The sequence below is a fragment of the Globicephala melas genome, chromosome 9 (genome assembly GCF_963455315.2).
Source record: "Globicephala melas chromosome 9, mGloMel1.2, whole genome shotgun sequence".
In the NCBI taxonomy this organism is placed as follows: Eukaryota; Metazoa; Chordata; class Mammalia; order Artiodactyla; family Delphinidae; genus Globicephala; species Globicephala melas.
The window spans coordinates 87,248,861-87,276,853 of NC_083322.1; the positions used below are offsets into that span (position 1 = coordinate 87,248,861).

The 27,993-nt window shown below is 37.2% G+C and overlaps 2 protein-coding genes across 9 annotated transcripts in view; one reads left to right on the forward strand and one right to left on the reverse strand.

Moving 5' to 3' along the window:
• The window catches only part of KMT2E (lysine methyltransferase 2E (inactive)), a 99,466-nt gene extending 74,726 nt beyond the window's left edge, over window positions 1-24,740 (forward strand). For 2 of the 3 annotated variants that reach the window (XM_030834335.3, XM_030834338.3), the window contains 14 exons: window positions 761-1,025; window positions 1,970-2,068; window positions 11,231-11,395; window positions 11,728-12,036; window positions 15,499-15,753; window positions 15,921-16,065; window positions 16,616-16,866; window positions 17,259-17,315; window positions 17,456-18,019; window positions 19,069-19,358; window positions 20,252-20,340; window positions 20,448-20,573; window positions 20,747-20,844; window positions 21,726-24,740. In XM_030834335.3, coding sequence (XP_030690195.2) covers window positions 761-1,025; window positions 1,970-2,068; window positions 11,231-11,395; window positions 11,728-12,036; window positions 15,499-15,753; window positions 15,921-16,065; window positions 16,616-16,866; window positions 17,259-17,315; window positions 17,456-18,019; window positions 19,069-19,358; window positions 20,252-20,340; window positions 20,448-20,573; window positions 20,747-20,844; window positions 21,726-23,225 — 4,213 coding nt within the window. In that variant the 3' untranslated portion in view covers window positions 23,226-24,740. The remainder of the gene's footprint in view (window positions 1-760; window positions 1,026-1,969; window positions 2,069-11,230; window positions 11,396-11,727; window positions 12,037-15,498; window positions 15,754-15,920; window positions 16,066-16,615; window positions 16,867-17,258; window positions 17,316-17,455; window positions 18,020-19,068; window positions 19,359-20,251; window positions 20,341-20,447; window positions 20,574-20,746; window positions 20,845-21,725) is intronic. The other variant, XM_030834340.3, reaches the window with a different exon arrangement.
• Window positions 24,741-26,336: 1,596 nt separating this feature from the next.
• SRPK2 (SRSF protein kinase 2) overlaps window positions 26,337-27,993 on the reverse strand; it is a 224,586-nt gene continuing 222,929 nt past the window's right edge. For all 6 annotated transcript variants that reach the window (XM_030834364.2, XM_030834361.2, XM_030834366.2 and 3 more), the window contains one exon: window positions 26,337-27,977. In XM_030834364.2, the coding sequence (XP_030690224.1) occupies window positions 27,793-27,977 (185 nt within the window). In that variant the 3' untranslated portion in view covers window positions 26,337-27,792. The remainder of the gene's footprint in view (window positions 27,978-27,993) is intronic.

Genomic DNA, 27,993 nt, shown 5'->3' on the forward strand with positions numbered 1-27,993 from the left:
GTGGTAGACAAGAGGGTAGAGAGTTAAGAAATACTGAAGAGCTGAAAAGTGTGGGCTTTGGACTCAGACCTGTATTTGAATGTCATCCCTACCACTTAATGTGTGACTTTGGACAAGATACTGACCTTCTGAGCTTTAATCTCATCCGTAAAATGGGAGTAATAATTATCACTACTGTGAAGATGAGAGGTAGTGCAATTATTTTTCAAGCTTCCGTTTATTTGAAAGAGGGAATACCTAAGGGCAAAGGCAAACATGACATTCAGTTTTTTCAAGGTAGCTTTTTAAAGAACCCTGGTTATTGAAATCATTCCTTAAAGTATAAGACAAACTAGTTAAGATTTGGTATTTATTGTACCTAGCATTTTTTATTTAGGTCAGATTTAGAGTATTTTATCATATTCTGCATATACACTTTATAGCACTCTGAGGTAACCTGGGGTTTTTGCCTTAAAATATGCCATGGTATCATTTGACTTAAAAAGACTCAGTTTTAATTTATTGGAGTTTTTTCCTTCTGTAACCCATCACTGGTTATCCTTATGATTATGACCAATCTCTGGTCAGAAATCAACTTCTAATTATTATATTGTTTTTATGAGAAAATTTATTTTGTCATAGTTATAAGGAATGAAAATTAGCGAAAACGATTGCTTATAATTAGTAATAGCATACAGTTTTGTGGAGGTGTAGCTTAAAATGGATTAGAAAATATTACAGTCTATATCTTGAACAAATATTTAACTGGTTTTCTTTCCAGTAAGTACAAGGTGGATTGTGCATGCCTCAAAGAAAATCCAGAGTGCCCTGTTCTGAAACGTAGTTCTGAATCCACGGAAAACATCAATAGTGGTTATGAGACCAGAAGAAAGAAAGGAAAAAAAGAAAAGGATATTTCAAAAGAAAAAGATACACAAAATCAGAATATTACTTTGGATTGTGAAGGGACAGCGAACAAAATGAAGAGCCCGGAAACTAAACAGAGAAAGCTTTCTCCTCTGAGACTATCGGTGTCAAATAATCAGGTACTGAACTATGCTCTACTGAATCTTGATGAAAGAAGTTAAGAGAAGAAAATTAATTTGTCATATTTTATCCTCTTTTTTGTATAAAATGGCTTAAACTTTTTAAGTCATTCTCTTATTTAATGAAGTACTTATAAATGTAAACTACAGGTTCTGCTAGAATTTGTACAATATTTGTTAAACTTTTAAGAAACAGCTCACCCAGCAAATCCTTGTAGAATTGAATACAAGATTTTCCTTAAGACTGGGTAATTAAAAAAATTCTTCCAGATGGCACTGTCCTTATGTTTGTAATAAATGTTCTTATTTAAAGTCTTAAGCCATAATGATTCCTTTCCTTTAATATTTGGGACATAATGAAATCAATTCTGTAGGGGTGGACATATGATTTTTGAGAGGAAGTTATTTTAAAAACACATAAGATAAATTTGAGGAAAGAGTTTGGCCTGTACTTCCGCTTCACCAGGAAGTATTTTGTTATATGCCCTCTAAACAAATGGAAGTTAGTTAGGCGGGACCTTTTAAATGTGAAGATTAAGTAAGCTTTTATTCGTCTCCAGTGTCTTATCTTCTAAGGATAGTTTCCCGTAAGTGTTAAATTGAACAAACCTTTATTAAGCACTTGGTATTTGTAGGCACTGGGTTATGTGAAATAATTTATATGTTTATGTGTTGGTAAGAATATAAACTTAAGGCTTTGCGGACTCTACTGATAAAGAACATTATTGACTAGAACTTTGAGAAACAAAATTATTTGATTGCATGATTTTGAAAAGTTTCCTGAATTAGGAACCAGTTTTAAGTTTCTGAAATGGATTTAAGTACTCTTGTAATTTTTATGTTTAATTAGTTCTGGTTGAAAGACATTTAAAATACATGGTTCTGTGCCTCTAGTTTGTAGATGGAGTAGTAGTTTCTATAAAGCAGTCATTTCCATCTTTCAGGAACCAGATTTTATTGATGATATAGAAGAAAAAACTCCCATTAGCAATGAAGTAGAAATGGAGTCAGAGGAACAGATTGCAGAAAGGAGAAGGAAGATGGTAAGTTGGAAGGCCGGTAGCAGCTTCCTTCTGTCACGTGGGTTTTAGTGACACTGCTCGTCCCAAAATACTTGCTGCTGCCTTTAGGAGGGCCTTTACCTTGTTCTTTGAAGTTAGCAAACATGATGTGTCCCTGAGCATTTCTATTTGGCTTTGTCATTACCATTCAAGTAACTTCCACTAATCTTTTGTATTTTCACTGTGTGTTCATTAGACAATTTAGAATTTCTGACATTTAAGAAATAATTTTTTAACATTTTTGAAGCAGAGTACTATTAATTTTAATGCCAGAATTACTGTTCAAAATGTTTTTCATTAACTAAATGTATCCTTTCTCTTCATAATTTAATGTAAAACAAAAATGGAATTTTAAAGCTTATAATAGCACTAAATAAATGGCTTATGCGAAAAAGAAGAATACCCACTGTTGGCAGCTGCTATTTTTACATCTCATATTGCTATCACAAAGTAAGGTTTCCATTAAAATAAGGTTAGTATTTACACTCCCTGTACTATTTATTTGAAATATCTTAACCTGTATAAAAACTAGGACAAGATATTTTCTTAAAAATCCGTGGTAATTTAGCAATTGATACAATGTCTAGGCCAGTTAAGAAGACATTAAGATATAGTTTGCCTTAAGATTTGAAAATGACTTTATATACCAACTGATGATCTTAGTACGGGCTTTCCCCACTCCCCTTTATTTTATATGCTCCCTTGTTTCCTGTTTTAGTGATTTTCATGTTGTATTTCATGGAATCTCAGGTGTCATATACTTAGCGGTAGGATCTTTGGATTTTGGTCATTGTAGGCCTGCTTAAATGTAACTCTTATTGCCTTGATGGTCATTCCTCTAACACTGATGTATTGTTGATGTTCAGAATTGCAAAAGCAATGCAGAACTGTTTCACAGCCTCAGGATTTCAGAAGCACTGCTCTGATGGGACAGGGTAGTGTTAGGAACAGGAGAGAAGAAAAACAAATATAGGAGAAAATATTGGAGGAGGTTGCTTATAAAGAAAAAGGAGTTCTTCCTCTAAAAGGAATTATCTTGAACCTTTTTCAAGATTGGGTTACATCTAATAAATTACCTGTACCTACCCAAATTACCTATGGCCCTTTCTTGACTAGATGTTCAATATTGGCCAGTTCATTCCACAATTGCCACAGCCTTGTCTTTGCAATAATCCTGCAGAAACTTTTAGAAGATCACTTTAGGGTATGAGTGGTTTCTGTATGAGGCATGCGTCTGATACAAATACGGCTTTAAGGGCTATAACAATGCTTTTGGGGGGAGAGAAATGAGAGGAAAAAAGAAAATTCAAACCTGGAGGTTTGTTATATGACTCTGGGGCTACTTTTAAAATACTTCCTTCTTTCAGTGCTGAGAAAGTTAGTGGAACTTAGAACATCCTCATTTTGAGATGGCAGAAGGAAAGAGAAATGCCTTTTTGTTGAACATGATGGAACTTTGGATAGGTAGACAAAAAGGCATACTTGGGAATCCAGTTTTGTCCAGATTTTGTCTACTAGTATGCTATATTAATATAAATGAATACTTCATGTTTTTATATCTGTTTTAGCATATTCATTTTAATATATGCCACTAAGGTGGTTGTGCAGCTGAGTATTTTTCATGGGAATAAACAAACGTAAATATTTAGAATTTGGTATTTTGAAGGGATATGAAATATTTTTTATTGAAGTATTGAGGTACAATATTGTATAAGTTACAGGCGTACAATAGTGATTGTTTTTAAAGGTTATACTCCATTTATAGTTATTATAAAATATTGGCTATATTCCCTGCGCTGTACAATATATCCTTGTAGCTTATTTTATACCTAGTAGTTTGTACCTCTTAATCTGCTACCCCTATACTTCCCCTCCCCCCCTTCCCTCTCCCCACTGGTAACCACTAGTTTATCTACATCTGTGAGTCTGCTTCTTTTTTCTTATATTCACTAGTTGTATTTTTTAGATTCCACATATAAGAGGTATCATACAGTATTTGTCTTTCTCTGACTTATTTCATTTAGTATAATGCCTTCCACATCCATGTTGCTGCAAATGGCAAAATTTCATTCTTTTTTTATGGCTGAGTAGTAGTCCATTGTGTGTGTGTGTGTGTGTGTGTGTGTGTGTGTGTGTGATATACATACACACACATATGTATGTATATTGGTCACATCTTTATCCATTCATCTGTTGATGGACACTTAGGTTGCTGCCATATCTTGGCAATTATAAATAATGCTGCTGTGAACATTGGGGTACACGTATGTTTTCATTTAGTGGTTTTCTTTATACACTGAGAAGTGGAATTGCTGGATCCTATTTTTAATTTTTTGAGGAACCACCATACTGTTTTCCTTAGTGACTGCACCAATTTACATTCCCGCCAACAGTGTATGAGGGTTCCCTTTTGAAGTAAGTATTTAAAAATCCTTGGCTCCTTAACCTGTAGCCTTCAAGTTCACTGTAATGTTGTTAGTTGTAATTGCTGTGTTTGCCTGGATGTTTTAATTATAGAATTTTTGCTATACTCAAATGACTAGAATGCAAAAGCATGCATCCTAGAATTCTTAAGCAGTTGGTTTGGCCCCTTCCCACTCCCCAAAGTATTAGTATTTGTGGGTTGAAATATTTTGTTTTGAAAAGTTTAAGTACTCATCAGGCTTTATTACTCCAGTGTTTGCCTTTTATATTGGCTATGTTAACATCAGTAATTGGAAAGATAGGTCAACTCCTGAGAAACTTAGGTCAAACTGATTTAAATTTTCTCCTGTGATGGGACAGCCTTTAAAGCATTATAATAGGAGATACCAGTTCTGACGTGTATCTATGAGATTGAAATATAAAAAGTCAGACTTTCCTCCCAGATAAGTACCATGTAATGTCCAAATTCAAATATACTTCAGCCCATCCTTTTGTAGTATAGCTTGAACCATATGAAATTGTTGATTTGATAGTTTTTATCTACACAAATGGCAGTTCCATATACAACCTAATATTAGCATGTTGCTCAGTCTCCAAAAATAGCACAGGTGATTTATGTAATTTGGTTGCTACTTTGTTCCTTTTGTTGAGAGTGGAAGATAATACCTCTGCCTTCGAGGGCATTTAGAAAACAGTTACAATGCAGCAGGAAGTGTGGTAAAGGAGATATATGACAGGTAACTTATAGCTGGAGGGATCAGAGGTCATTTCATGAACTAGGTAGAATTTACCATTACCTTATGATGTTTAAAATCACATTTGGCTGGAATTATAGGCTGTTTTTTTGGGGGGGGGTGAGGAGGGATATAGGAAAATAAGATTGGTTGATTGTAGATCACATGAAATGCTGAATGATGATTTCATGAAAGAATACTCAAATCATTAGGGGGCCAGGGTAGAAAGCCATTCTTAATATTTTCCTTTTTCCTCCATTATATTTTGTCCTCTCCTTACAAAAGCTCACATGTGGCTAAATGGTATGGAACTGAATAGATGGTTATTAGACATTTTCTCTTTAACTAGTAAGAGATACTTCTTTGGCAGTGGGTTGGAATTGACTTGGGAGAATCTTAAGCTGAAATACAGTGGGTTGAAATATAATAATACGGTACGTTGAAATACAGCAGGCTGTTTATACTCACCTGGTTTCAAAACCGGGGTACTACTGAGTAGACTCTTCCAGGTCCATGGTAGTTGAGTTGAAGTTAGGTGGCCATAACCTTGTCAGAGGTTAAGTGTACAGAAGGGGGTTAGATATTGAGAAGCTCACCTTATTTTGATGAACAGGTGATTGATTAAAAATATAAAACCTTAGAAAGATTTAAATTCAAAAGGAGGCTTGCTTCCCCTCCTTCACCCCATTTATAATGAAATGAAAAGAACCTCCTTTGTAGTATCTTTTAATATATTTTCAAAATAACTTTCCACAACCTTATGGAAAGAGTACTTGGGGAATATAGTCTTGGTAATATTTGATGGTCTGTTATAGTCAGATTGCTTAAACTGGAGTCCATGCAAGGTGGTTCAGGTGGTCTTCACATGTAGGAGGATAGAAATTTGAGACCAACAAAAGGATATGAAGGGATAGTCACCTAGCTATGAGTTTCTTAAACCTGTCAAGCATCTAGGACAATCTAGAATCAACTGTATATCACCAGAATATAAACTACGTAAGGGCAAGGATTTGTGGGGCTCATTGCCTTAGCCCTAGCTTCTAGGGGGAAAAAAAGGTCTGGCTTTTATAAAAGTAGGTGGTCTATAATTGAGCTTATTAGATGTTCCTGGCAGCCATTTGAGGAAAGCTATAGATACGCCCATGAGTGTGAACTAAATGAAGCTTATAGTCCAGGCAGGATAGGATGCAGGATTCCCCACAATTTTCTCAGGCTTGATCCTTCACATCAAAAGGTATTCCATGGAACTCTAATTAGATGTTTTGTGAAAGAGAGAGCTTTGTAGCCAGCTGACTTTAGTAAACAGTATACCTTGTCCCCAACTTCGAGATTTCCAGTATACATGGTGTTTGAAACCTCTTGAGAAGTTCAGTTTATGTCAGCATTTCCTCAACCTGTACGTCCTTGCAACTTGTTTTTCTGTAGTGACACCTTTGACATCCTGCAGATTTTTATTCTATAGAAAAAACACTCTGAGAAGACACTACTATACAGAATCCATGCTCTTACTAATGTCTCTAGGAAGCGACTTGATTTAGAAGATCAGTTTAGAAGATGCAAAAGAATTTTTAATAATAGTAAACTATAGGGGAGGGTAAATTTGCCAGAAAAGTCATCTGACATGTATTGTCCATCTTAACTTTTCTCTCCTCAGAGCATGACTAAGTTAACGTTGATTACTAGTTTTAATTTTCTTAAGTCCCATTTTCTTCACCACAGTGTTTAGGAATTGTTTTTTCAAAATCGTAGTATCGACTAGCAAAAAGGAACCTGTTTATTTTTATAGGTTGTCTGTTCAAACGAAATGAGGATATTCAGCTTCAGCTGCCTTGTAGTAAATTCAGGATTTCCAAAATCTTGTTTAAAGACTTCATTACATACCTTCAAATTACAGTGATATACATGGTTTATATAATGTATACCCAATTCTTATTCACTTAAAAATTTGGGTGTTTGTTATATGCTGAGCACCATTTAAAGTACTGGGTGAACAAAAGAAGGCAAGGTCCCTGTTCTGGAGCAGCTTTCACGGAGGACGGGGTGGAAGGAAAAACAAACATCAAACAGGAAAGAGTGCTATGAAGTTAAACTAAATCATCATGTGGTAGAGAAGAAATGGAGATACTTACTCTTTTGGAACAATTTTATTGGTAAGCAGTAATCTTAGCATTTTTTTAAAAATTAATAAATTCCTATTCAAAAGGTTAAGGGAAGTTAGTTGAGTAAGAAGTCTTTTAATTTCTCTATTTCAACGCTGTAAGTAATTTGGTAGGTTGGCCCTGCCATTTCCCTTTTCCTTTAAAAGGCAACTTTGTTGTTTTTGTTTTTAAGAGCCACTTCCTACTTGGTAGTAAGGTAAAAAAAAAAAAAAAAGAAATCACAAAATACCTAAATGTCTTCATTTTGTTTCCTTCTCAATTCTTACATCCTACTACTAGCAAATTTCCTTCTAAAGCCACTGTAAGGCATCCAGAGTACATAAGCTTATTTTCACTCAGCTTCATATTACCAAATATCTCTAATTGGGATGAATTCTAACAATTTAGTCAGTGTAGTTTAGTTTTTCAGTTGTGATATTGTATAAAACTTTAATTCGTGTTATTATGTAGTCCTTGAACTATATGGACCTTAGGTTTTCACCATTTTTTAAAAAATATAAATTTATTTACTTTTGGCTGCGTTGGGTCTTTGTTGCTGTGCGCAAGCTTTCTCTAGTTGTTGAGAGTGGGGGCTACTCTTCCTTGTGGTGCAGGGGCTTCAGTAGTTGTGGCTCACGGGCTCAGTTCCTCCACGGCACGTGGGATCTTCCCGGACCAGAGCTCGAACCCATGTCCCCTGCATTGGCAGGCAGATTCTTAACAACTGTGCCACCAGGGAAGTCCCTCACCATTTGTTGAATAGGGGCTCATACAAGAAGATCTCCATAGTCTCTTCCAAGTACAAGGTGACATGATTTCAAGTTAAATTTGTGTTCCAGTGTGTTTATACATTGAAGCACAAAATTGTAATAAAAATTCTCACTGTACTCACTCAAGTGATAAAATCCTATAAAGGGATATTAAGCAGACTTTCCGCTTACAGAAAATTACTGTACTCTTGTGTGTTATACTGTAAAGCCATAAACTGAAAAATGTCACAAAAGCAATCTGTAGATCTCATCAGAGATTTGTCAGTTTTTTTAGTTCAGCACCCAACACTCCAGCGTTAACAACAGTGTTGTTGTTAACAACAAAAGTCAAAAGTCAACCCTGTCTGATTCTAATTCTAAATCAGGGTCTATCAGTTGCCAAGCTCATAGAGAGTAAAAATGACTTTTGAGGTCTGAACAGTCAGTGGCTTGGAATGAGTCATGAAAATGAAACATGCAGGTCCTGGTGGTAGCCTTAGGTGACAAGTATCATCTAAACTACATCCAGCTCAGAGGTCAGGATCTATGGACAATCTGCTGAACTAAGGCTCCTAATTTCTCTAGTCCCCTGAACAATCAGCTATAATTATCTCAAGCTATATATAAAACTTATTTATCAGTTAGCTCTATAAAGTGGGTGGTAAATTTTCAGTCATTACATACTGTATATCTGGTTGTGTGTGTCAGAGAATACACTGGTGAATATAAAAGCTGAATGACATATGAACCTTAAGGAGTTTTAAAAAAAAGTAGATTAGTAACTAACGTTTTTCTTTTCTTCACATAATCAAAAGCATGTTTACATTTTCTAAAGTGTGTGTTTTAAGATGAAGCTGGGCTAAAGCTATTAGGATACCTGTTTAGTGCTTTCAGTTAATAGTTGTAGTAAATGTAGGAAGAATTATGCTTTATTTTGCATTATGTAGTGTGTCAGTAGTTGGTAATTGGAAAGAAGAACAAACCAGGAGCCTGGAAACTTGGATAATAATTATGGCTCTGCCTTTGAGTGATTCTGTTAATACACGTGGGCTCTGGTTTCTTCAGCAGTGTAGGACTAGATTATTTTTAAGATCCTGACCAGCTCAAAAAGATCGAGTCATCTAGAAATAAAGGATTTTGCTTTGACTATCCATTAGCTGCATTGTTTACCAAGGGAGTTCAATTTTTAAATGAATTAATTTTGTCTTTACATCAATTAATTTTATCTCTGACCCTTACTGTATCTAAAACAAGTGAATAATGGACCATGTCAAGGAAACTTCTTTTGGCATAAATTCGTATTTATCTTAGGAAACTGTCCTTGGATAATCATGACATAGAAAATATCTCCTTTGGGTGCCTGGCCCGTGGGTAAATTTATTTTATACATAAAATGATTCTTGCTAAGACAAGTTTGTTTCTTTTGGAAAAATGTACTTTTCCCAGATTTATTTTTAAATTTATAAGCACAATAATGAACCCCTTCTCTTTCTACCCACCCCCATTCCACAGGTGAAGCAATTATGAAAATCTTATTTTTTAGTTACTCCAGACTTCTAAATTTAGGGTGTTAGAAAAGCCCTAATATATTGAGACAGGATTTTTATAGAGAGCCATAAATGAAAAGGGGTTGAGTAAAGTGATTTATTAAGACCAGAGACATGTATTATCTAAGGAAAGAATTCAGCTTTAAAACTTCCAGTTCCAGTAAAGAGATCTTTTGCCTATGTTCTTTATTTTAGTGTCTTATTATCCATCCCAGACCAAGAAAGCTAAGACGCAGATATGTGTCCATGAACAAGTAATCTTACCTCTTTGGATCTCAGTTTCCTTACCTGTAAAATAAAGAGGGTGAGGATAACACATTTTATAAGACTGACACATTTGCAGTATGGTAGTCTGTTTTCACCAATTATAAAGTTCTCAGAAGAGTTTTGTTTACATATTTCCCTTACCTAGTGGAACAATAAAAGGAAAAAATATAGGAAAGAGTAAGTAATAGTTTTCATAGTGTAGGTGTCTTACTTAATGCTTGAATCTCTGCTGATAATTACTCGAACTCTAAAGCTCTGATATTGAGAAGACCATGCAGCCAGACCTTGAGTTATTGATCTTTCTTTCCTACATGGATGACAATAAAGGAAGAAAGATGAATGGATCTAAGCCTCAGGACCTGGTTCTTTACATTTGGAGAACTGGACAGTTGATGGACATGCTTCCTGTTTCTGGTTGAAACCTGAAGCATTTGCCAGGCCCCCTGGCCAAGGCTCTGGGTCTTGCTTTTAATGTTCTCTCTCCAAAGAGAACTGATGCTCAAAGGAACTCTTGCTGTTTTCCAGTCTCTGCCTTGAACTGTCAGTGTAGACGGGAAGAGCAGAAGATAGAGGAATGCCTTATAACAATTATAATGGAGGGCAAGAGAGCCAAAGGAGAAATAGTAACACCTAAGAAATGCCTACCATTTTCCAAGTAAGGTTGGAAAACTTCACAGATATTTTATATTTGAATTCATTAACAATTCTGTGAAGTGTAAATATTGTTACCCACATTTTATAAGATGCTCAAAAAGGTTAATAACCAGAGTTGTTACATTGCCTAGGGTCACAGAGATAGTAAATGACTGGTAGCATCATGATTTAAACCCAGGACTTCACCCCACAATATCCTGCTATGACATGTCAATATATTCACTCCTTACGTTCATATGGATTTAACCTTTTCAACATATTATTACCTTAGGAACTTTGATCTTATTTTTAAAAGGCTGCCTAATGTATTATTGAGAAAAAAAGATTTTTGGTTTGATAAAGCAGGGTCGTTCTTGAGTCTTTTTTTGGTTTTGCCTTACCTTTATCATTAACATACAATCATCCAAACATTCCTTTCATTGTAATATATTTGTAATGACAGGGTTTACCAAGATGTTTGGGATTCTCAAAGATCTAAAATGAATATAAATGTTTTTAATCCCATATCTACCATCAAAAGAGGTGTTTTGCTAACACCATCATAGAAAATTTTTTTTAATTTGCCATGAACATTTGGACTTTTGAATTTTACTTCACAGCAGTATTTATTATGTTACTTTAAATTTTGTAGACAAGAGAAGAAAGGAAAATGGAAGCAATTCTGCAAGCTTTTGCCAGACTTGAAAAAAGAGAGAAAAGAAGAGAACAAGCTTTGGAAAGGATCAGCACTGCCAAAACTGAAGTTAAAACTGAATGTAAAGATGCACAGATTGTCACTGATGCTGAAGTTATTCAGGTATTATTATTCAGGTCTAGTTTTATTTTCACACTTCACCACTTTCCAATAAAATTTCCACAATTTAATTACATCTGTAAAGAATTTTTGATGTGATACTAGCTTTTCAATAGCATTTTTCAAATCCTATGAGAATTTAAGACTTCAGCTATGAGACTCCACTTGCTTTGTTTTGGAGAGTAAGAAAATTTTTAATTATGTCAATTTAATATATATCAGAATTCATAAAGACATTTGGGGCAGTTAGCTTCTGAAGCAGATTGATGCCATTAGATTTCAACTACTGAGTTATATAAACAACGTATTAAAAGTTCCATTCTCTTTTGAATTAGGAACAAGCAAAAGAAGAAACTGCTAGCAAGCCAACTCCTGCCAAAGTAAATAGAACTAAACAGAGAAAAAGTTTTTCTCGGAGTAGGACTCACATCGGACAGCAGCGTCGGAGACACAGAACTGTCAGCATGTGTTCAGATATCCAACCGTCTTCTCCTGATATAGAAGTTACTTCACAACAAAATGATACTGAAAATACTGTACTTGCAATAGAACCAGAAAGTGAAACTGCACTAGCAGAAATAATTACTGAAACTGAAGTTCCAGCACTTAATAAATGTCCAACAAAGTATCCCAAAACAAAAAAGGTATGTGATTCTTAATGAATGTAAGAACTGTTTTTTAACAAATGTCTTGTGATGTTAAATATATTCATGTTTTAGGAATTCAGTCTATAACATCTCATAAGGAAGAGTGATAGAGTCGTGGTTTTTATACTAGCAAAGTTTTAAACTAAGAATGAGAATTGCAAAACTGTAAAATCAGTTAATAGAAATGTTTGCATCATTAAAATATCCAGTATATCAAGGCTTCCTTGTAGTATTGCAATTCTGATTTCTAATGATTTAATTTTGCCTACTTTATGTACTAAACTACACTTCTCAGAAACAACTAGTTTGAGATGAGTTATCCTTTCTTTATAGTTTTTATAAATTTCATGGTAAAGGTAGATTACAAGAATTAAGTGTGAAGAAATTGTTGATTTCCATAGAATGTAGTAGGATGTGAAAATTTATAAGGAAGGGTAGTTTCATTTTAATTTTATTGGAGTGTAGTTGATTTACAATGTTGTGTTAGTTTCAGGTATACAGCAAAGTGATTCAGTTATACACATGCATACATGCATTCTTTTTTAGATTGTTTTCTCATATAGCTTATCACAGAATATTGAGTTCCCTGTGCTATACAGTAGTAGGTCCTTGTTGGTTATCTTATTATCTATAGTAGTGTGTATGTGTTCATCCCAAGCTTCTGATTTATCCCCCCCACCTCGTTTCCCCTTAAGTCTGATTCTGTTTTGTAAATAAGTTCATTTGTTTCTTTTTTAAAAAAATTAGATTCCACGAGTGCTATCATGATATTTGTCTTTCTCTGACTTACTTCACTTAGTATGATCATCTCTAGGTCCTGCTGCAGTGAACTTTGGGGTGCATGTATCTATCCTTTCAGATTACGGTTTTCTCCGGATGTATGCCCAGGAGTGGGATTACCAGATCATATGGTAGCTCTATTTTTAGTTTTTTAAGGAACCTCCATACTGTCTGTACCAATTTACATTCCCACCAACAGTGTGGGAGGGTTTCAGGAAGGGTAGTTTTAGGTCAATTTATTAATAAAAATCTGTCAAAAACTACTGTCAGATTTAATGAAGCAATTGTGGTAAACAATCACTGAGATAAACCAACCTGAGCTTTACAGGAAGGCCAGAAATACAGAACACCCTTATGAAGCTTTGTTTTTCTCCCATTCTGAGTACAGCAGATTGGAGCAGATACCAAAGTGCAACCCTTAGGCTCTCTGGGCAGTGGGGTAGATCATAAATGGATCCTTCTCACGCCCTTCTACAACAAAATACTTTGAAACCCACTTTATCTGGTCTTTGTTCTTACCAAATTCAGTATAGTTTGTAGGTACTGTGAAACCATGAGAAGCATACTTCGTAAATATCTAGGAGGAACCTGGGAGTATACTTCAGTGGCGAGTCAAAGGATTAGACAGAGACGATCTAAACACCGCTCTGATTTGAAGTCTGTGCTCACCTTTGCACCTTGGATCCTGAACAAGCAAGCCAGCACTTGATTTTAACAATGAGCAGTTACTTTTGCCCACTTTGGGAGGACAAAAAGTAGCTGCAGATTTTCTCCATAATTTGGATTAGTGAGAAAGAAAAAAGATTCATGTTTAAAAGAAAAGCTACTTTTGGGAATTCCCTGGTGGTCAGTAGTTAAGACTCTGCACTCTCACTGCTGAGGGCCCAGTGGGTTCAATCCCTGGTCTGGGAACCAACATTCCACAAGCTGCACAGTGCAGGAAAACAAAACAAAAGGCTGCTTTCTTGACTGCAAATATGACACAGTCCCTGCCCTTTAATTATTAAATGACTAAACTACTGTGGCACTATAGATTTAATTCCCTGGTCTTGAGATATAGGTTCCTGTATCCTGATTCTCTCTCTAAAAAAAAAAGCCTTTTTCCCACAGGTTTTGCGTGTGATATATACTGCTATTTTAAACAACATTACTGTTTGACAGAGTACCAAATTATTGTGATTTCCTATAATGTAAAGGCTGCCTTCAGTTTCACACATGGCACTTATTCTGTGCCAGATACTCTATGAAGAGCTTTGGCTATTTAACTCTTGTAATCCTTACAATAACCCTATTTGTAGAGCTAGTTTCTCTCATGACCCTTCTTTTATAGATCTGGATTGAGATGTAGAAAAGTTATGTAACTTGCTTGAGGTAACGGTAAGTGGCAAAGCCGGGATTCACACCGGGGCAGTCTGTTGCAGACTCCCAAGTGCTTTAGCCCCACTGTTGCTTGTCCTAGAAAGGAAGTTTACATACATTGAAAAAAGGAAGGAAAGAAAAGATGCCAAAATGCTTATAGTGATTATCTCTAGAAGACAGGATGTGGGTAGACTGTTTTTTTAATGTATGTATTTCTGTATGTGTATTGTGAGAATGTATGTGTAAATACATATACACTAGTTTTTCTACATATTCTACAAATTACATTTATAATAAAAATTAAAGGAGTATAATTTGATAACTAGATAGAAAAGATATAAGTGCCCACACAGCAAGGAAAATGTGCTTGAGCTGAGAAATGTAATCCTTATTTCCATGCCCATTACATCTGAACTTTACTAAATAACTAGTTCTTAAAAAAAGAAAAAGTTGAGTAATCATTATACTTTAGGATCAGGTATATTCATACAGCCAGTAAAGAGTGAACTATGTACACTGTAGATGCAAAAAAATAAACAGAACTAAGAAAGGGATTATGTGAATTTTCAAAGCATGGGAACTTAGAGATTTCAACCCCCTTAAATCATTAGTGATTGTCAATGCCGACAGCTTTAAAAATATATATATATTTTATATATATATATATATATATATATATATATATATATATATATATATATATATATATATATATATGCGCACTGGCCTCATCTGGAGATTCTGATGAGCAGCCAGAGTAGAAAACCACTGCCTAGGGCTTCCCTGGTGGCGCAGTGGTCGCGAGTCCGCCTGCCGACGCACAGGACACGGGTTTGTGCCCCGGTCTGGGAAGATCCCACCATGCCGCGGAGCGGCTGAGCCCGTGAGCCATGGCCGCTGAGCCTGCACGTCCCGCAACGGGAAAGGCCGCAGCAGTGAGAGGCCCGTGTACCGCAAAAAAACAAACAACAAAAAAAACACTGCCTAAAGTCTGACAAACTAAACATTTTACACATAATATAGAAGCAGTTTAGTGTTTGTGTTTTTAAGATAGTACTGAGGTCTCCTAGATTTTTACTATTTTATAAAAATATCATGTTTTGTTCCTACAAAGTATAATTGTGTAAAAAATTTTAGTAATAAGTGTAGATAACCAAGGAAATGCAGAATGACTTATATTGACTTTTTAGACATCATATATGAAGGATTTAAATTAATCTCTCATTTTAGATATGTCAGTTACAAATTTGGTATTAGAATATTCTATAGGAGAATCTGTATAATTACATATATAGTGATCCAGATTTTCCTTCTCTCTAGCACTTGGTCAATGAATGGTTAAGTGAGAAGAATGAGAAGACAGGAAAACCTTCAGACACCCTTTCAGAAAAGCCTCTGCGCATAACTACAGATCCTGAAGTGTTAGCTACACAGCTCAATTCTTTACCGGGTCTCACTTATAGTCCGCATGTATACTCTACTCCTAAGCACTACATTAGATTCACTTCACCATTCCTTTCAGAAAAAAGGAGAAGAAAAGAACCTCCTGAAAACATTTCTGGCTCATGCAAGAAGGTAAACTTTTCTTTGGATATGAAACTCTAGTATGAGCCAAAAGCCATTCTCATTCCTTACTCTACCAGTCCTGGTAGTGAGATGCTTTTGGAATTGGCTGTATATTTATAGGATATGTAAACAGCTACAAACTGATTTCTCTTCATTTATTGTTCTATGTATTTCAGCGGTGGTTGAAACAAGCTCTGGAAGAAGAAAACTCAGCAATTTTACACAGATTTAATTCACCCTGTCAAGAAAGATCCAGAAGTCCTACAGTCAATGGTGAAAATAGAAGTCCACTACTATTAAATGATAGCTGTTCTCTTCCAGGTAGAATTTCTTTTCAGTGTTGTTCTAGTGTGGAGAATGTGGCAGGATATATATAGCATATATATATTCTAATTATTATGTACCTTTCAAAAGAAGCGCATTGTTACATATATTTTGTCTTTTCTGTCCTCCAAAGTTTTAGACGAAGGTAGACATGAAAACCTTAATTTGCAAGTACCATGTACAATATGTTGGGGCTTATGGTTGAATTTTGGGCCTAGTTGGCCAGCTGTTTTTCAGCAAGATTCAAAAGGACTCTTAGAAATCAGTTAAATTAACAGCTGTACTTGTAAGATTTCTTAGAGCCCCCCAGGCCTGTAAGCCTTCTGGCAAGATAATATGCTTGCTAACAGTGAAAATGACTAAGTTGGGGGGCGGGGTGGGGGTGGGGGAGAGATTGTTTCCTGTTATCTTTAAAAACTGTGAAATTTAGTTTCGGGGTGACAATCATCATAATTACGATTGCTGATGTTTTCTGATCTTTCCCAGAATATATTACAGATTATAGCAAATAGCAGCAGTATAATTTCTTAACTTATTTCACCAACAGATTTAACTACACCACTAAAAAAACGAAGACTCTATCAGTTACTAGATTCTGCTTACTCAGAAACCTCCACACCTACTCCTTCACCATATGCTACCCCAACTCACACGGATATTACTCCTACGGATCCATCATTTGCCACTCCTCCACGGGCAAAGTCAGACGACGAAGCTTGTAGAAATGGTTATAAGCCCATTTATTCACCAGTTACCCCAGTAACTCCTGGCACACCGGGAAATACCATGCACTTTGAGGTGAGAAAAAACAGAAACAAAAACCCATGGGGATGGGGCTTCTTTAATAGCTATTTTTTTCTCCCTTTAATAATTAGTGTACTGAGAGCAGGGAAAAAAAGTTCTTAAGAATCTAAGAGCGAAAATTTGGAACATGCATTTGTGAATTTAAACTTTATTTTTTTATTAAAATGCACATAACTTTCATTTCATCTGATTGATATACAAAAAGTCAGACTAAATGACTATGTGTATCAAAGTGACCTTAAAGCAAAATATAAGGGGAATGGAAATAAAAAAGTCTAAAACCAAAGTCTGTGTAGTAGTTTCTCATTTTAAGTTCTCATTTCTATAAATATCATGGGTTTGTTAACATATTTTAATTTTCAATTATGATTATTTCTTTTATGTAGAATATTTCTTCCCCAGAAAGTTCTCCAGAAATTAAGAGACGCACTTATAGTCAAGAGGTAAGGAGATACTAAAAAAGGTTTTTTAAATCGGTGACTTTTCCCTAGTATCATTATAAATTGTTGGTAGATTTAATGTAACTAGCTTCCAAATGTGGTTATTTGTGTAATTTTTTTTTTTTTTTTAATTCTGTAAACAGGGCTTTGACAGATCTTCAACCATGTTAACATTGGGGCCTTTTAGAAATTCTAATTTAACTGAACTTGGTCTGCAAGAAATAAAGACTATTGGTTATACCAGCCCTAGGAGTAGGACTGAAGTCAGTAGGCAGTGCCCTGGAGAAAAGGAATCTGTGTCAGACCTTCAACTGGGACTCGATACAGTCGAGCAAGCTGCCTTACATAAAACCATGGAAACACCTGCACATGATAGGACTGAGTCTAACAGCCAACTGGAATCTGCTCACTCTGGACGGGGCCCAATATATTCTTCCTGGGTAAAGAGTCCTGACAGAACAGGAGTTAACTTCTCAGTAAACTCCAACTTGAGGGACCTGACACCCTCACATCAGTTGGAGGTTGGAGGAGGCTTCCGAATAAGTGAGTCAAAGTGCCTGATGCAGGATGATACTAGAGGCATGTTTATGGAAACACCTGTGTTTTGTACTTCAGAAGATGGGCTTGTATCTGGTTTTGGACGGACTATTAATGACAATTTGATCGACGGAAGTTGCACACCCCAGAATCCACCACAAAAGAAAAAGGTTACAAATTTAACGATTTATAGTCCTTTTAATAGTGTTTTTTTCATACTACTTCTGAGGGTAATTAGTAGTTATAATATGTACTGTGTAAGGCATTCATACTTTATTCATATTGAATTATTGACACGTACATTTTTAAACCTTTTGTAAATGCTCAGTGAATTAGATTATGTTTGCAGAGAGCTAGTGATAACGGAAAATTCCTATAAGGAGCATGGTTTCAGAGATCGAAACCTCAAGGTGATTTATTTCACTGAAAGAGTAACTTTTTAAAGATAACTACTTCCCAACCAAATAAACAGAATTGAATAATATTTGTGTTCTTATTACCCTTATTTTACATAGAACAGGCAGCCGATATAGAAGAAATGCCTCTTTCCTCATCCTTAATACCTACAGTATTTAGGCCATGGATATAAAAGTATTTATTATATAAATAATAAGTTCCCTGATTTACCACCATTATTTGTTCCCTGATTTACCACCATTATTTGGTTGGCAGACATACCGAGACAATTAGAATGCCTTATTTCAGATCAGTGGGAGAAACTACAACACGTATTTTATTTGTTAATAGGCTTATTGCTTTGCAAGTCGAAAGAATTTTAGTGATGTGTGCTTTTAATTTTTATAACAGAGTCCAGTTGGCAACTTTGTGGGAAGCAATATAGTATAGTGGAAAGAGCACGGGCTTTCAAGTAAGACCTAGGTTCGAATCCCGGCTCCAACACTCACCAGCTGTGTGACCTTGAGTGAGTGAGTTACTCAATTTCCTCATCTGTAAAATGGGGATGATAATATACCTATTTCATAGGGTTGTTGTGAGGATTAAATGAGATAATGTATGTAAATCATCTAAATACAATGCCTGGCATATAGTAGGCATTTGATAATTGTTAATTATTATTGTTTGTTCAGAATCAAATTATTTTATATAATTTTCTTAATGTAAATATAGTAATTCTCTTTAGAAAAAAAAAGAATAGATTGACACTGACATATAAAAACAAGGATAAAAGATTTGCTTTTCCTTATCTTTCTTGCTTAAGGTTTCTCTATTAGAATACCGGAAAAGACAACGTGAAGCTAGGAAAAGTGGCTCTAAGGCAGAACACTTTCCACTGGTTAATGTATCACCTCACACAAGTGGAAACTTGAGCAGCAACAATGCTGATGGGTGTGCCAACGGGAATGAAAATGGGGAGCAGATAGAAAGCACTGCTAGCCTACCTTTACCAACACCAGCTACAGTTTATAATGCTACTTTGGAAGAAACCAGCAATAACTGTCCTGTTAAGGAAGCTTCTGCCAGTGAAAAGAATGAACCAGAAGTCCAATGGTAAGCTGCCTGTTGGAAAAAAAAAAAAACCTAACTAACTGGTAACTTTAGAACTACAAGTAATATACCGTATAATGACAGTAGTCTTTGTTATTTTATCATCCAGTCACATAGCTGATTCTGAACGGAGCTTATATATTTGTAAAGACTGGTAGTGTGCTGTTCTGAAAAACAACAAAGTTTTTGTTAATCAGCTGCCTTCCTGTTTGTTGTTCTCCTAAAGCAGAGGAGGTTTGTGATCATAATTTTGACAGATCCTTTTTGCTGATAAGAGTTTTAAGCCAGTTAAGTATTTCCCTGCATCATTAAAGGTCCATTATAGCTACTCCTTGATAATTTTCACACAAATATTCCTCTCCAAAGAACCTTTATCCTAGTCAACATCTGGCAGTTTCTTTGTCACCCTTACCAGTTGCCTTGAGAGTACAGCCATGTTTAGTGTTTCTTCGATAGGAATAGAAGAAGCTGGATACAGAAGGGTCCTGCAAAGGGCAGGAGGCCACATTCACTTTGCTCCATGGTCCTCTTACCTCTGAGCTTCCTGCTAGCCTTATAATCCAGACCCAAGGTAATTTGTCAGGGGTATATGTGGTCCCTTTGGTAACCTGAAGTGACGTTCTGAATGTTGTTTTGCTACCCCCTTCAACAACCCCCTCCTTTTCACCAAGAAATTGCTTAAGACAAAGGAATGGCGTCTGCTTGAGTTCTTCAAATAAATGAGGATAAAAGTCTCAGTTTTGGGAGGTGTTGTGGGCTGGGGTGGGGAGCTGTTTTCAGAGCTTTTCCCCAACGAGCAAAAGCCTTTATCTGAAAGGCTATGTTGGCCATCAGGGGACACAAACTGATCTAGCTGGCAGCAGCTTCTGAACTGATGTTATGACTTGATTTTAAAGGACCGCCTCAACTTCAGTGGAGCAAGTGCGAGAGAGGAGTTATCAGAGAGCTTTACTACTCAGTGATCACCGAAAAGATAAAGATAGTGGTAAGTGAGCTTGTTGCTTTGCCGAAAAGTGGAGTCAGCTAATCACTCTGCACCCCCGTTCTGTGCTTCTAATGTTCTCTTTGGGTCTGCTTCTGCTTCATCTCTAGGGGGAGAGTCACCATGTGTCCCATGTTCACCGATTCATGTTCCGTCTTCACCTTCATCTCATTCAAATCACATTCCCCAGTTGCAACCCAAGGGCCCAGTCCCTTCTTTCAGTGAACTTATGGAAGGTCAGTAAGCAGATGACCTATCATGGTGGTGGTTTTAAATACCTTTTCAGAAAGGAGAGAGAGAGCCTTTATAAGACGTTGGTTTGAATAGTAGAATGTACGTCCGAGTGTTAGTAAAAAAGCAGTATTTATCGTGCAGTTTTACATTTTCTATGGTTCCTTACGCTTTACAGATCCTGATCCTGAAAATCCAGAACCCACGACTACAAGTGAATGTGCGTCCCCAGATCCTTCCCAAAATACTTGTAAAAGCCCTTCAAAAATGAGCAAGGTAATAACATTGACCTTTGAACGTGGCCCTTCAGAAAAGTGGATGGTAATGTGCACATGGAGGTTTTTCTGCTGTACCAAGGATCAGTTTCTGATTTCTGGACACTTCTCCTGTTCAAGTTCCCATGTGCTGAACGTACTTCAGCAGCTTACACTTGCTCCAAGAGTTCCTTCCACCCCTTCCTTATCCTAGTGTCTAGGAAATTCATAGTCTTTTCATAAAATATTTGACCGGCCAGCCAGTTAATTCTCTAAAAACAAACGGTCAGGTGACATTAATTTAAAAGAAATGCTGCCTCTATCCTGGATCATCAAGACATGATAATCCAGTGGGGCAATATCTTTGGAAACGTAACGATGAGGAAATCTGAGATTGACTTTTTCTTTCTGCTTAAAGAACATCATTATATATTCAAATAGTCTTATCCTTGGATTACCTGAACTTGAACAATGGAAAAGGTATTACAAGTGAAAACAGTTGGGGGGAGCAGGTTTATCTACCCAAGCAAATTTATCCTTAGGTGGAGTATAGAAATTTCAATTATGGAATTGAAACTTGCCTGCAGTGTTTAAGTGTGGTTCTTTCAGAATAGGAGTCAAAGACAGGTTTCACTGCTCAGGGGAAAAAAGGCAGATTAATTTCCTTAACTTGTCTTCAATAAAATTTCAGGGAATTCAGTTGAAGCTTATTATCAGAACTTGCTCAACTACTTAAAAAAACTGGCGTTTTAACATCTCAAGCCTCTGTAGTTGTCCTCCTCTCAGACCTCTTATTCCCTGCCCCCGTTCCAATTAATATTTAGCTAACATTAAATACCAGTAATAACAAACCTCAGTGTACACAGAATATTTCTAAAGTTTATATAAATTTTCTTCTCACAGCCTGGTTCACCGGGACCTGTAATACCTGCCCAGCCACATGGGAAAATACTCACAAAACCAGATTCCCACTGGGAGGGAGCAGTTACTGTGTCAGAAGCTGAGAACGGTGTCCACCTGAAAACAGAACTCCATCAAAAACAGCTGTCAAGTAACACCCAAGCACTTTCGAAGAATCATCCTCCACAGCCACTTGTTCGCAGTTCATCTGAGCAACTTGCACAGAAGCTGCCTTCCGCGCCCGTGAAGTTGCACTGTCCTCCATCACCTCACGTAGAAAATCCTCCAAAGTCGTCGACGCCCCACACGCCTGTACAACACGGTTATCTTTCACCAAAGCCTCCTTCACAGCAGTTAGGCTCTCCCTACAGGCCTCACCACTCACAGTCACCTCAAGTTGGAACACCTCAGCGAGAGCCTCAAAGAAATTTTTACCCAGCAGCACAGAACCTTCAAGCCAGTACGCAGCAGGCCCCTTCTGGAGCGCTGTTCACGCAGACGCCCTCAGGACAGCCCCCGGCAGCGCTCAGTCAGCAGTTTACCCAGTCGAGCCTGGGCGGCACGGCCCCACCACCCCCGCCCCCCCCGCCCCCCCCCTCGTCTTCTTACTATCAAAACCAGCAGCCTTCCGCAAACTTTCAGAGCTATAATCAGCTGAAAGGCAGTCTTTCCCAACAGACTGTGTTTACATCAGGACCAAATCAAGCTCTTCCCGGCACCACGGGCCAGCAAGCCGTTCCGGGACATCACGTGACTCCAGGGCACTTTCTGCCTTCGCAGACCCCTCCCGTTCACCACCAGACCTCCGCCGCCGTAGTCCCACCCCCGCCTCCCCCTCCTCCCGCTCCAGGACCACACCTCGCCCAGCCACAGCCACACTCCGTAGCACACGGCGTGGGGCCTGTCCACGCTGTCGCCCCTGGGTCCCACGTTCACTCTCAAACGACTGGACACCGTCTGCCACCCCCACCTCCCCCTCCCGCCCCGCATCACCATCCACCGCCCCACCCCTCCACGGGACTCCCAGGTCTGCAAGCACAACACCAGCACGTGGTGAGCTCCGCCCCTCCACCACCCCCTCCTCCGCCGCCTTCCGGTGTTCTGGCTTCCGGACATCATACCCCATCGGCTCCAGCCTTACACCACCCACCTCATCAAGGACCTCCACTTTTTCCTTCAAGTGCTCATCCAGCTGTACCACCGTACCCCTCACAAGCTCCTACACATCACACCACTCTGGGACCGGGACCCCAACACCAGCCTTCTGGAACAGGGCCACATTGTCCTTTACCAGTCGCAGGTCCTCATCTCCAGCCTCAAGGACCAAACAGTATTCCCACACCTACCGCTTCAGGGTTCTGTCCTCATCCTGGCTCTGTGGCCCTGCCACACGGGGTTCAAGGACCTCAGCAGGCATCTCCAGTGCCTGGACAGATTCCAATTCACAGAGCACAGGTGCCACCAACATTTCAGAACAATTACCATGGTTCAGGGTGGCATTAAAATAGACTCCAAAAACTTTTTAAAATGTTCTGTAAGATAAACTGTACATTTCATACGTACCTGTTAAGGTACTTTTTAAAGCTTGTACATGAAACTTACTTTGTATAAAAAACAAAACAAAAAAACACCAGTGCTCTCTCATTGTATTTTTCCCATTTTTGCTTTTTAAAAAAATCCCTTAAAAAATGTGCTGTTAAGCCAGTGTAGGTATCTTTTATTTTGTAAGTGAACATTCCAGCTGTTTTTCTGGCAGTAGATTTGATGCTACATGATCTTTAAATTTTATTGTTGGAATTAAATTCATTTAGTGAATGTTTTCTATATTATTATGTTATACATATGCATTAAATACACGGCTAAGTAATGGCAGTACGAGGATTTTCTTTCTATCAATCAGCAGTTCTGTGAGTGCATCTTATGTATAAAAAAAAATGCAATACAGATTTTTAGTTTGGTGTGAAGATGGCTCATTTTGTTTTATCGGTTATTTGCAAGCAAAATGTAATATAATGTACAGATGATTTTTAATGTCTCCTGAAAATCTGTAAATACTGCATTTCTTTTGCGTATATAATCGCTTACAGCTTTTCTCATTTGACATATAGCACTGTACATATGACATGTCTTTGCAAAACTGTGTGATCTTTGTGAAAGTAGTACAGTATATGGCCTTTAATTCCTCTATTTTAAATATACTGTCACATTGAAGCACTGGTTGGGCATTTTAATTCATGTTAATAAACCACAATTATGTCAGTTTTACCAAATTGTCCTGTACCACTTCTGAGATTGGGGTCTGTTTATGCAAGTGTTTTTACAGAAGTTACCTTTTCCAGATAGAGTTTGTAAGGAGCCTTCCATTTTCTTTCGCAACTACTACCTCAGCTGGACGGGACTGCAGCAAGATCAGGAGGCGGTAAAGGCTTGTTCCTGGAAGGTTCCTACGTGTTATTGTTTTGCAGGAGCAGGAGCCATGAGAAACTACCGTGCTACGCAAATGCTGCACACGTTTGCTTATATCTGACATCGTACAAGATGAGTCCATTCCATTGAAGCGTCCCGTGATTCAACTACAGACTAATTTACAGCTGTTTGAAAGTACGGAATATTTTACCTAAAAACACAGGAATATCTAATTTGTACATGTTAGAACATGACTGAGATGTCCTACTGATGAACCAAAATTAGTTGAAAACCTTAACATTTACTGTCTAGCTATAGTATTTTAAAGAGTAGCAGGAAATTTTACAAATTTGTTTTGGGTGTACAAAACTACAGGAAAAAGGCATTCTTAGCTCTCTCAAGTGAAATGAAAGTGCCCTCTCAAGTGAACATTTTATTGCTGAAATACAAAATACTAGTTATTATTTTGGAATAATAAATTCTTATTGTCTTCTACCTCTCAGGAGGATTAAGTATAAACCAATAGCAGTGACAGTATTTGTCAACATAGTTCACCATCCAATTACTTGACATAATTTGACACAGTATACAAATTCTGTGTATTGGAGAAAAAAGTAAACAGACTAAAAATGACTAAGATTGGCAGTAGTATGTCATGTTTTTACACTTTTAATTTCCATTTCCTTTTGAAAACAGCTACATTAACACAGCTGTGTTTAGGGCTCAATCCTAATCAAGTTTTAGAACTTAGGTCAACTTTGCCATCCTTGATTATCAAACAAGATTCTACTTATGGTATTTGCTAAAGAAATACCTGTCCACGAAGAAGTGGCTTTACATCATCCAGTCATCCACTCCCCCCCACCCCCCCCCACCGATAGTTTCAAACAGAAGTTAACTACCATAGTGAACTATGAATATTCACACCTCTTTAAAAGGACTGTCCTAAAGATTTTAATTCCTCATAGTTTTAGATTTGCCTACTATACAAATAATGTATAGGGAAGCTTTTCTGTAAACTGCATTAATTTCTTAAAAAAAAATAATGGGAGAAAACTGGAATTTAAGAAGTAATTTCACCGGCAGATACAAACTGAAGTTCTCTACCCCAGCTGTTAACTAGCTACGGACAATCCAAGTACAGGAAGAAGCAAGTTAGTAAATCAGTTTTCACCTAGAAAGCTAATGCTTTTTTGAAGCTCCTATTATATCCACTTTTCCTCTGCCTTGGGGCAGTTCTAATTTCCAGACAGCCAGCTTCTGAATCTGCTATCATCACATATGTGATCCACTGCTTGTCATTTTCCATGATGACTTCACATGGACTAGAGAAAGGAAAAGATAGGACATTCAACTGAAATCACGGAGCTGGCTATAGTGTTCTGCATAAACCAGTGGTTCTCGTTTAGCTTATATGCATTCATCATCATCAAGCCACCAAGAATCTGCTAAAAACCATACCATACCTAACACAAATGTATATTCCTTCTAGAACAATTGTTTTTATATTTATAAACTAGTTAGGCTATTTTATCCTAAATTAGAGATCCTTACAAAGTTCGTAATTATCTGGATTATTTTCTAACATGAGCCCAAACTGTATTAGACAAATTTCATTCAAGTGTGCCATAACCCTGATAAAAATTCTTATGGACTTAGGGAAGACATACGTGAACTCCGTGGTTCTCGTGAGAATGGTTCCTGTGCAAATTGTGGATGGCATCACTGGTCTACAGCCACTATCTTTCACGGAACCTACAAGGTCACCTACAGCCTCAGAAGAAAAACTTAGCATGCACATTTCATAAATGAATGGTATCTTCCACCTCACAGCGATATGATCTAATGCTAACTCCTAAGAGGATTACGTGTCTTGTTCCCTCACAGTGAATACTGTTAAAAAAGAAGAAAACTGACAATGCGCAAACAAAATGTAACTAGTATGTTTTTGATGAAACGTGAATGAAAAAGGTTCACAGAAATTCTAGGTAATGGATCTATACTACAGCATCTTTTCTAGATCCATATCCTACCCTTACAAAACAATGAATGTTTTCCTCGTATTAAGCCTTAATGCATGTTCTACAACTACCTTTCCTGCTACAGGAATGCTGATACTTCCTTTCGTTCTGGTTACACTGCATTGAAAGGATAGCAAATGTTTATTGATTCTATCGCTTCAAATATAGGCCAATGACCAAGGCAATGTCTGGAAAAGAAACCCAAAACACTTTAATTTTTAAGACAACTGCAAGCACCTCAAACAACGGATTATTGTTACAACACTTGTTAACTTTTCACAATCTAGTTATTGCAAAGGCATATGGATAAATGTTAATGGACAAAGTCAAGAAAAACGAGGCACCTTGAGGAATGTAAAACAAAAAAAATTCAATCCATTGATTTCTAAAAGAGGCTAAATGTACCTCTATATATTACATTCTAAAATTGTATTGCCTACTATGGTCTGTGTTCTGGATTCTACAGTTTTAAGGAAATGCATAAACAAAATTGTGTGCAATCTGCAAAGGGAAAAAATCATTTTCTCAACTTCAACGCATGGAAAGACAATGAAAAAGCTAGTAAAATGTGTTGTAGCCACACACTAAACTGTCCCTGGAATGAATGCAATCCCTGTTACCTCTGAGATGTTAGTATTCTGCCCACTGCACTGCAAATTGTACATATCATACCTTGGTTCTAGACAAACACGAGCAAGCTTTTCCAAAAAAATATATTTTTTCACTCCACACACTGAACATGTTTCTCTTGTCCAATTTAATCTATGTAGAGTTTAACTTACAGGGCTTGGAGGAGGCAACACCACATGGTACCAGGCTACCACATTTTTAAAGGGAAATTGCTCTTTTTCCTTAAAAGTACCTTTAATTTAAAATATGCAAAAATATGAATGGGAGTGCTAAACTGTAATACGTAGTTTAGAATGAGAAGCATGTCTTTTCTTTGTATAAAGTGCCATATAGGGAATGATATAACCCAGAGCCAGTTGTTTAAAATCCAATGCAAAAGGACTGTCACGGAATGAAAAGTTTGCACAACTCCTCGGAGCAGTTAAAGTCCATTACATGCAACTTAGGCTACAAAGCACTCAAGACTGGGTAGCTTTTCTGAAATTTGAGTCCCCATCCCATATTTAATGGAAATTAACATTTACAGGGTGCATTTACATACACTATAATACAGGAATGATGTCCCTTTGCCAGAAGATCAAATTGTACATTTCCTTGCTATTTCTTGGTTCCAACTTGATAATTTCTTAAGATTGTAAATTATATAGTACTCAGCTAAAATACTTCTTCATAAATAGTTACAAAACCTGCCAAAACACGAGGAAAGTATTCTTCGTTCAAAAAAAATTGACATTTGAATGTCACACAACACAAGAAACAATGCTTAGAGACATGTTATTGTTTCCAGAAGTAAAGTGGGTCAGTAACTACTAAGCTGAAGACAAAAGACTGCCCTTCCCCAGGATCACAGTGCACAAAAAAGCAAAATGTCAAACGACAGTACCTCAAAGCAAAATAAAAGGTCTGAGGATGAAGCCAGCTCACTTGTAATCCTGTTAAGAACGAGAGTCCCCCTTTAGGGCCAATGCACTGGACAACATGTGCCAGCTCAGAATGCGTGTGTGCAGAATCTGCTAAGAATTCAACCAAGGGTGCCGAAGGCATTCGCCCGCTGAGGCTCGTTTTTCTGGAACCATTTCTAACATTGGGATCAGGAAATCTGTAAACTGTGCAGCATCTTCATGGGGCCAACCATACTTTTCCACAAGTACATCAAAGAGGCTCCAGGGCTTCAGCTTGGTGATGTGCCGCAGCTCTCCTACAGGGAAAAACAG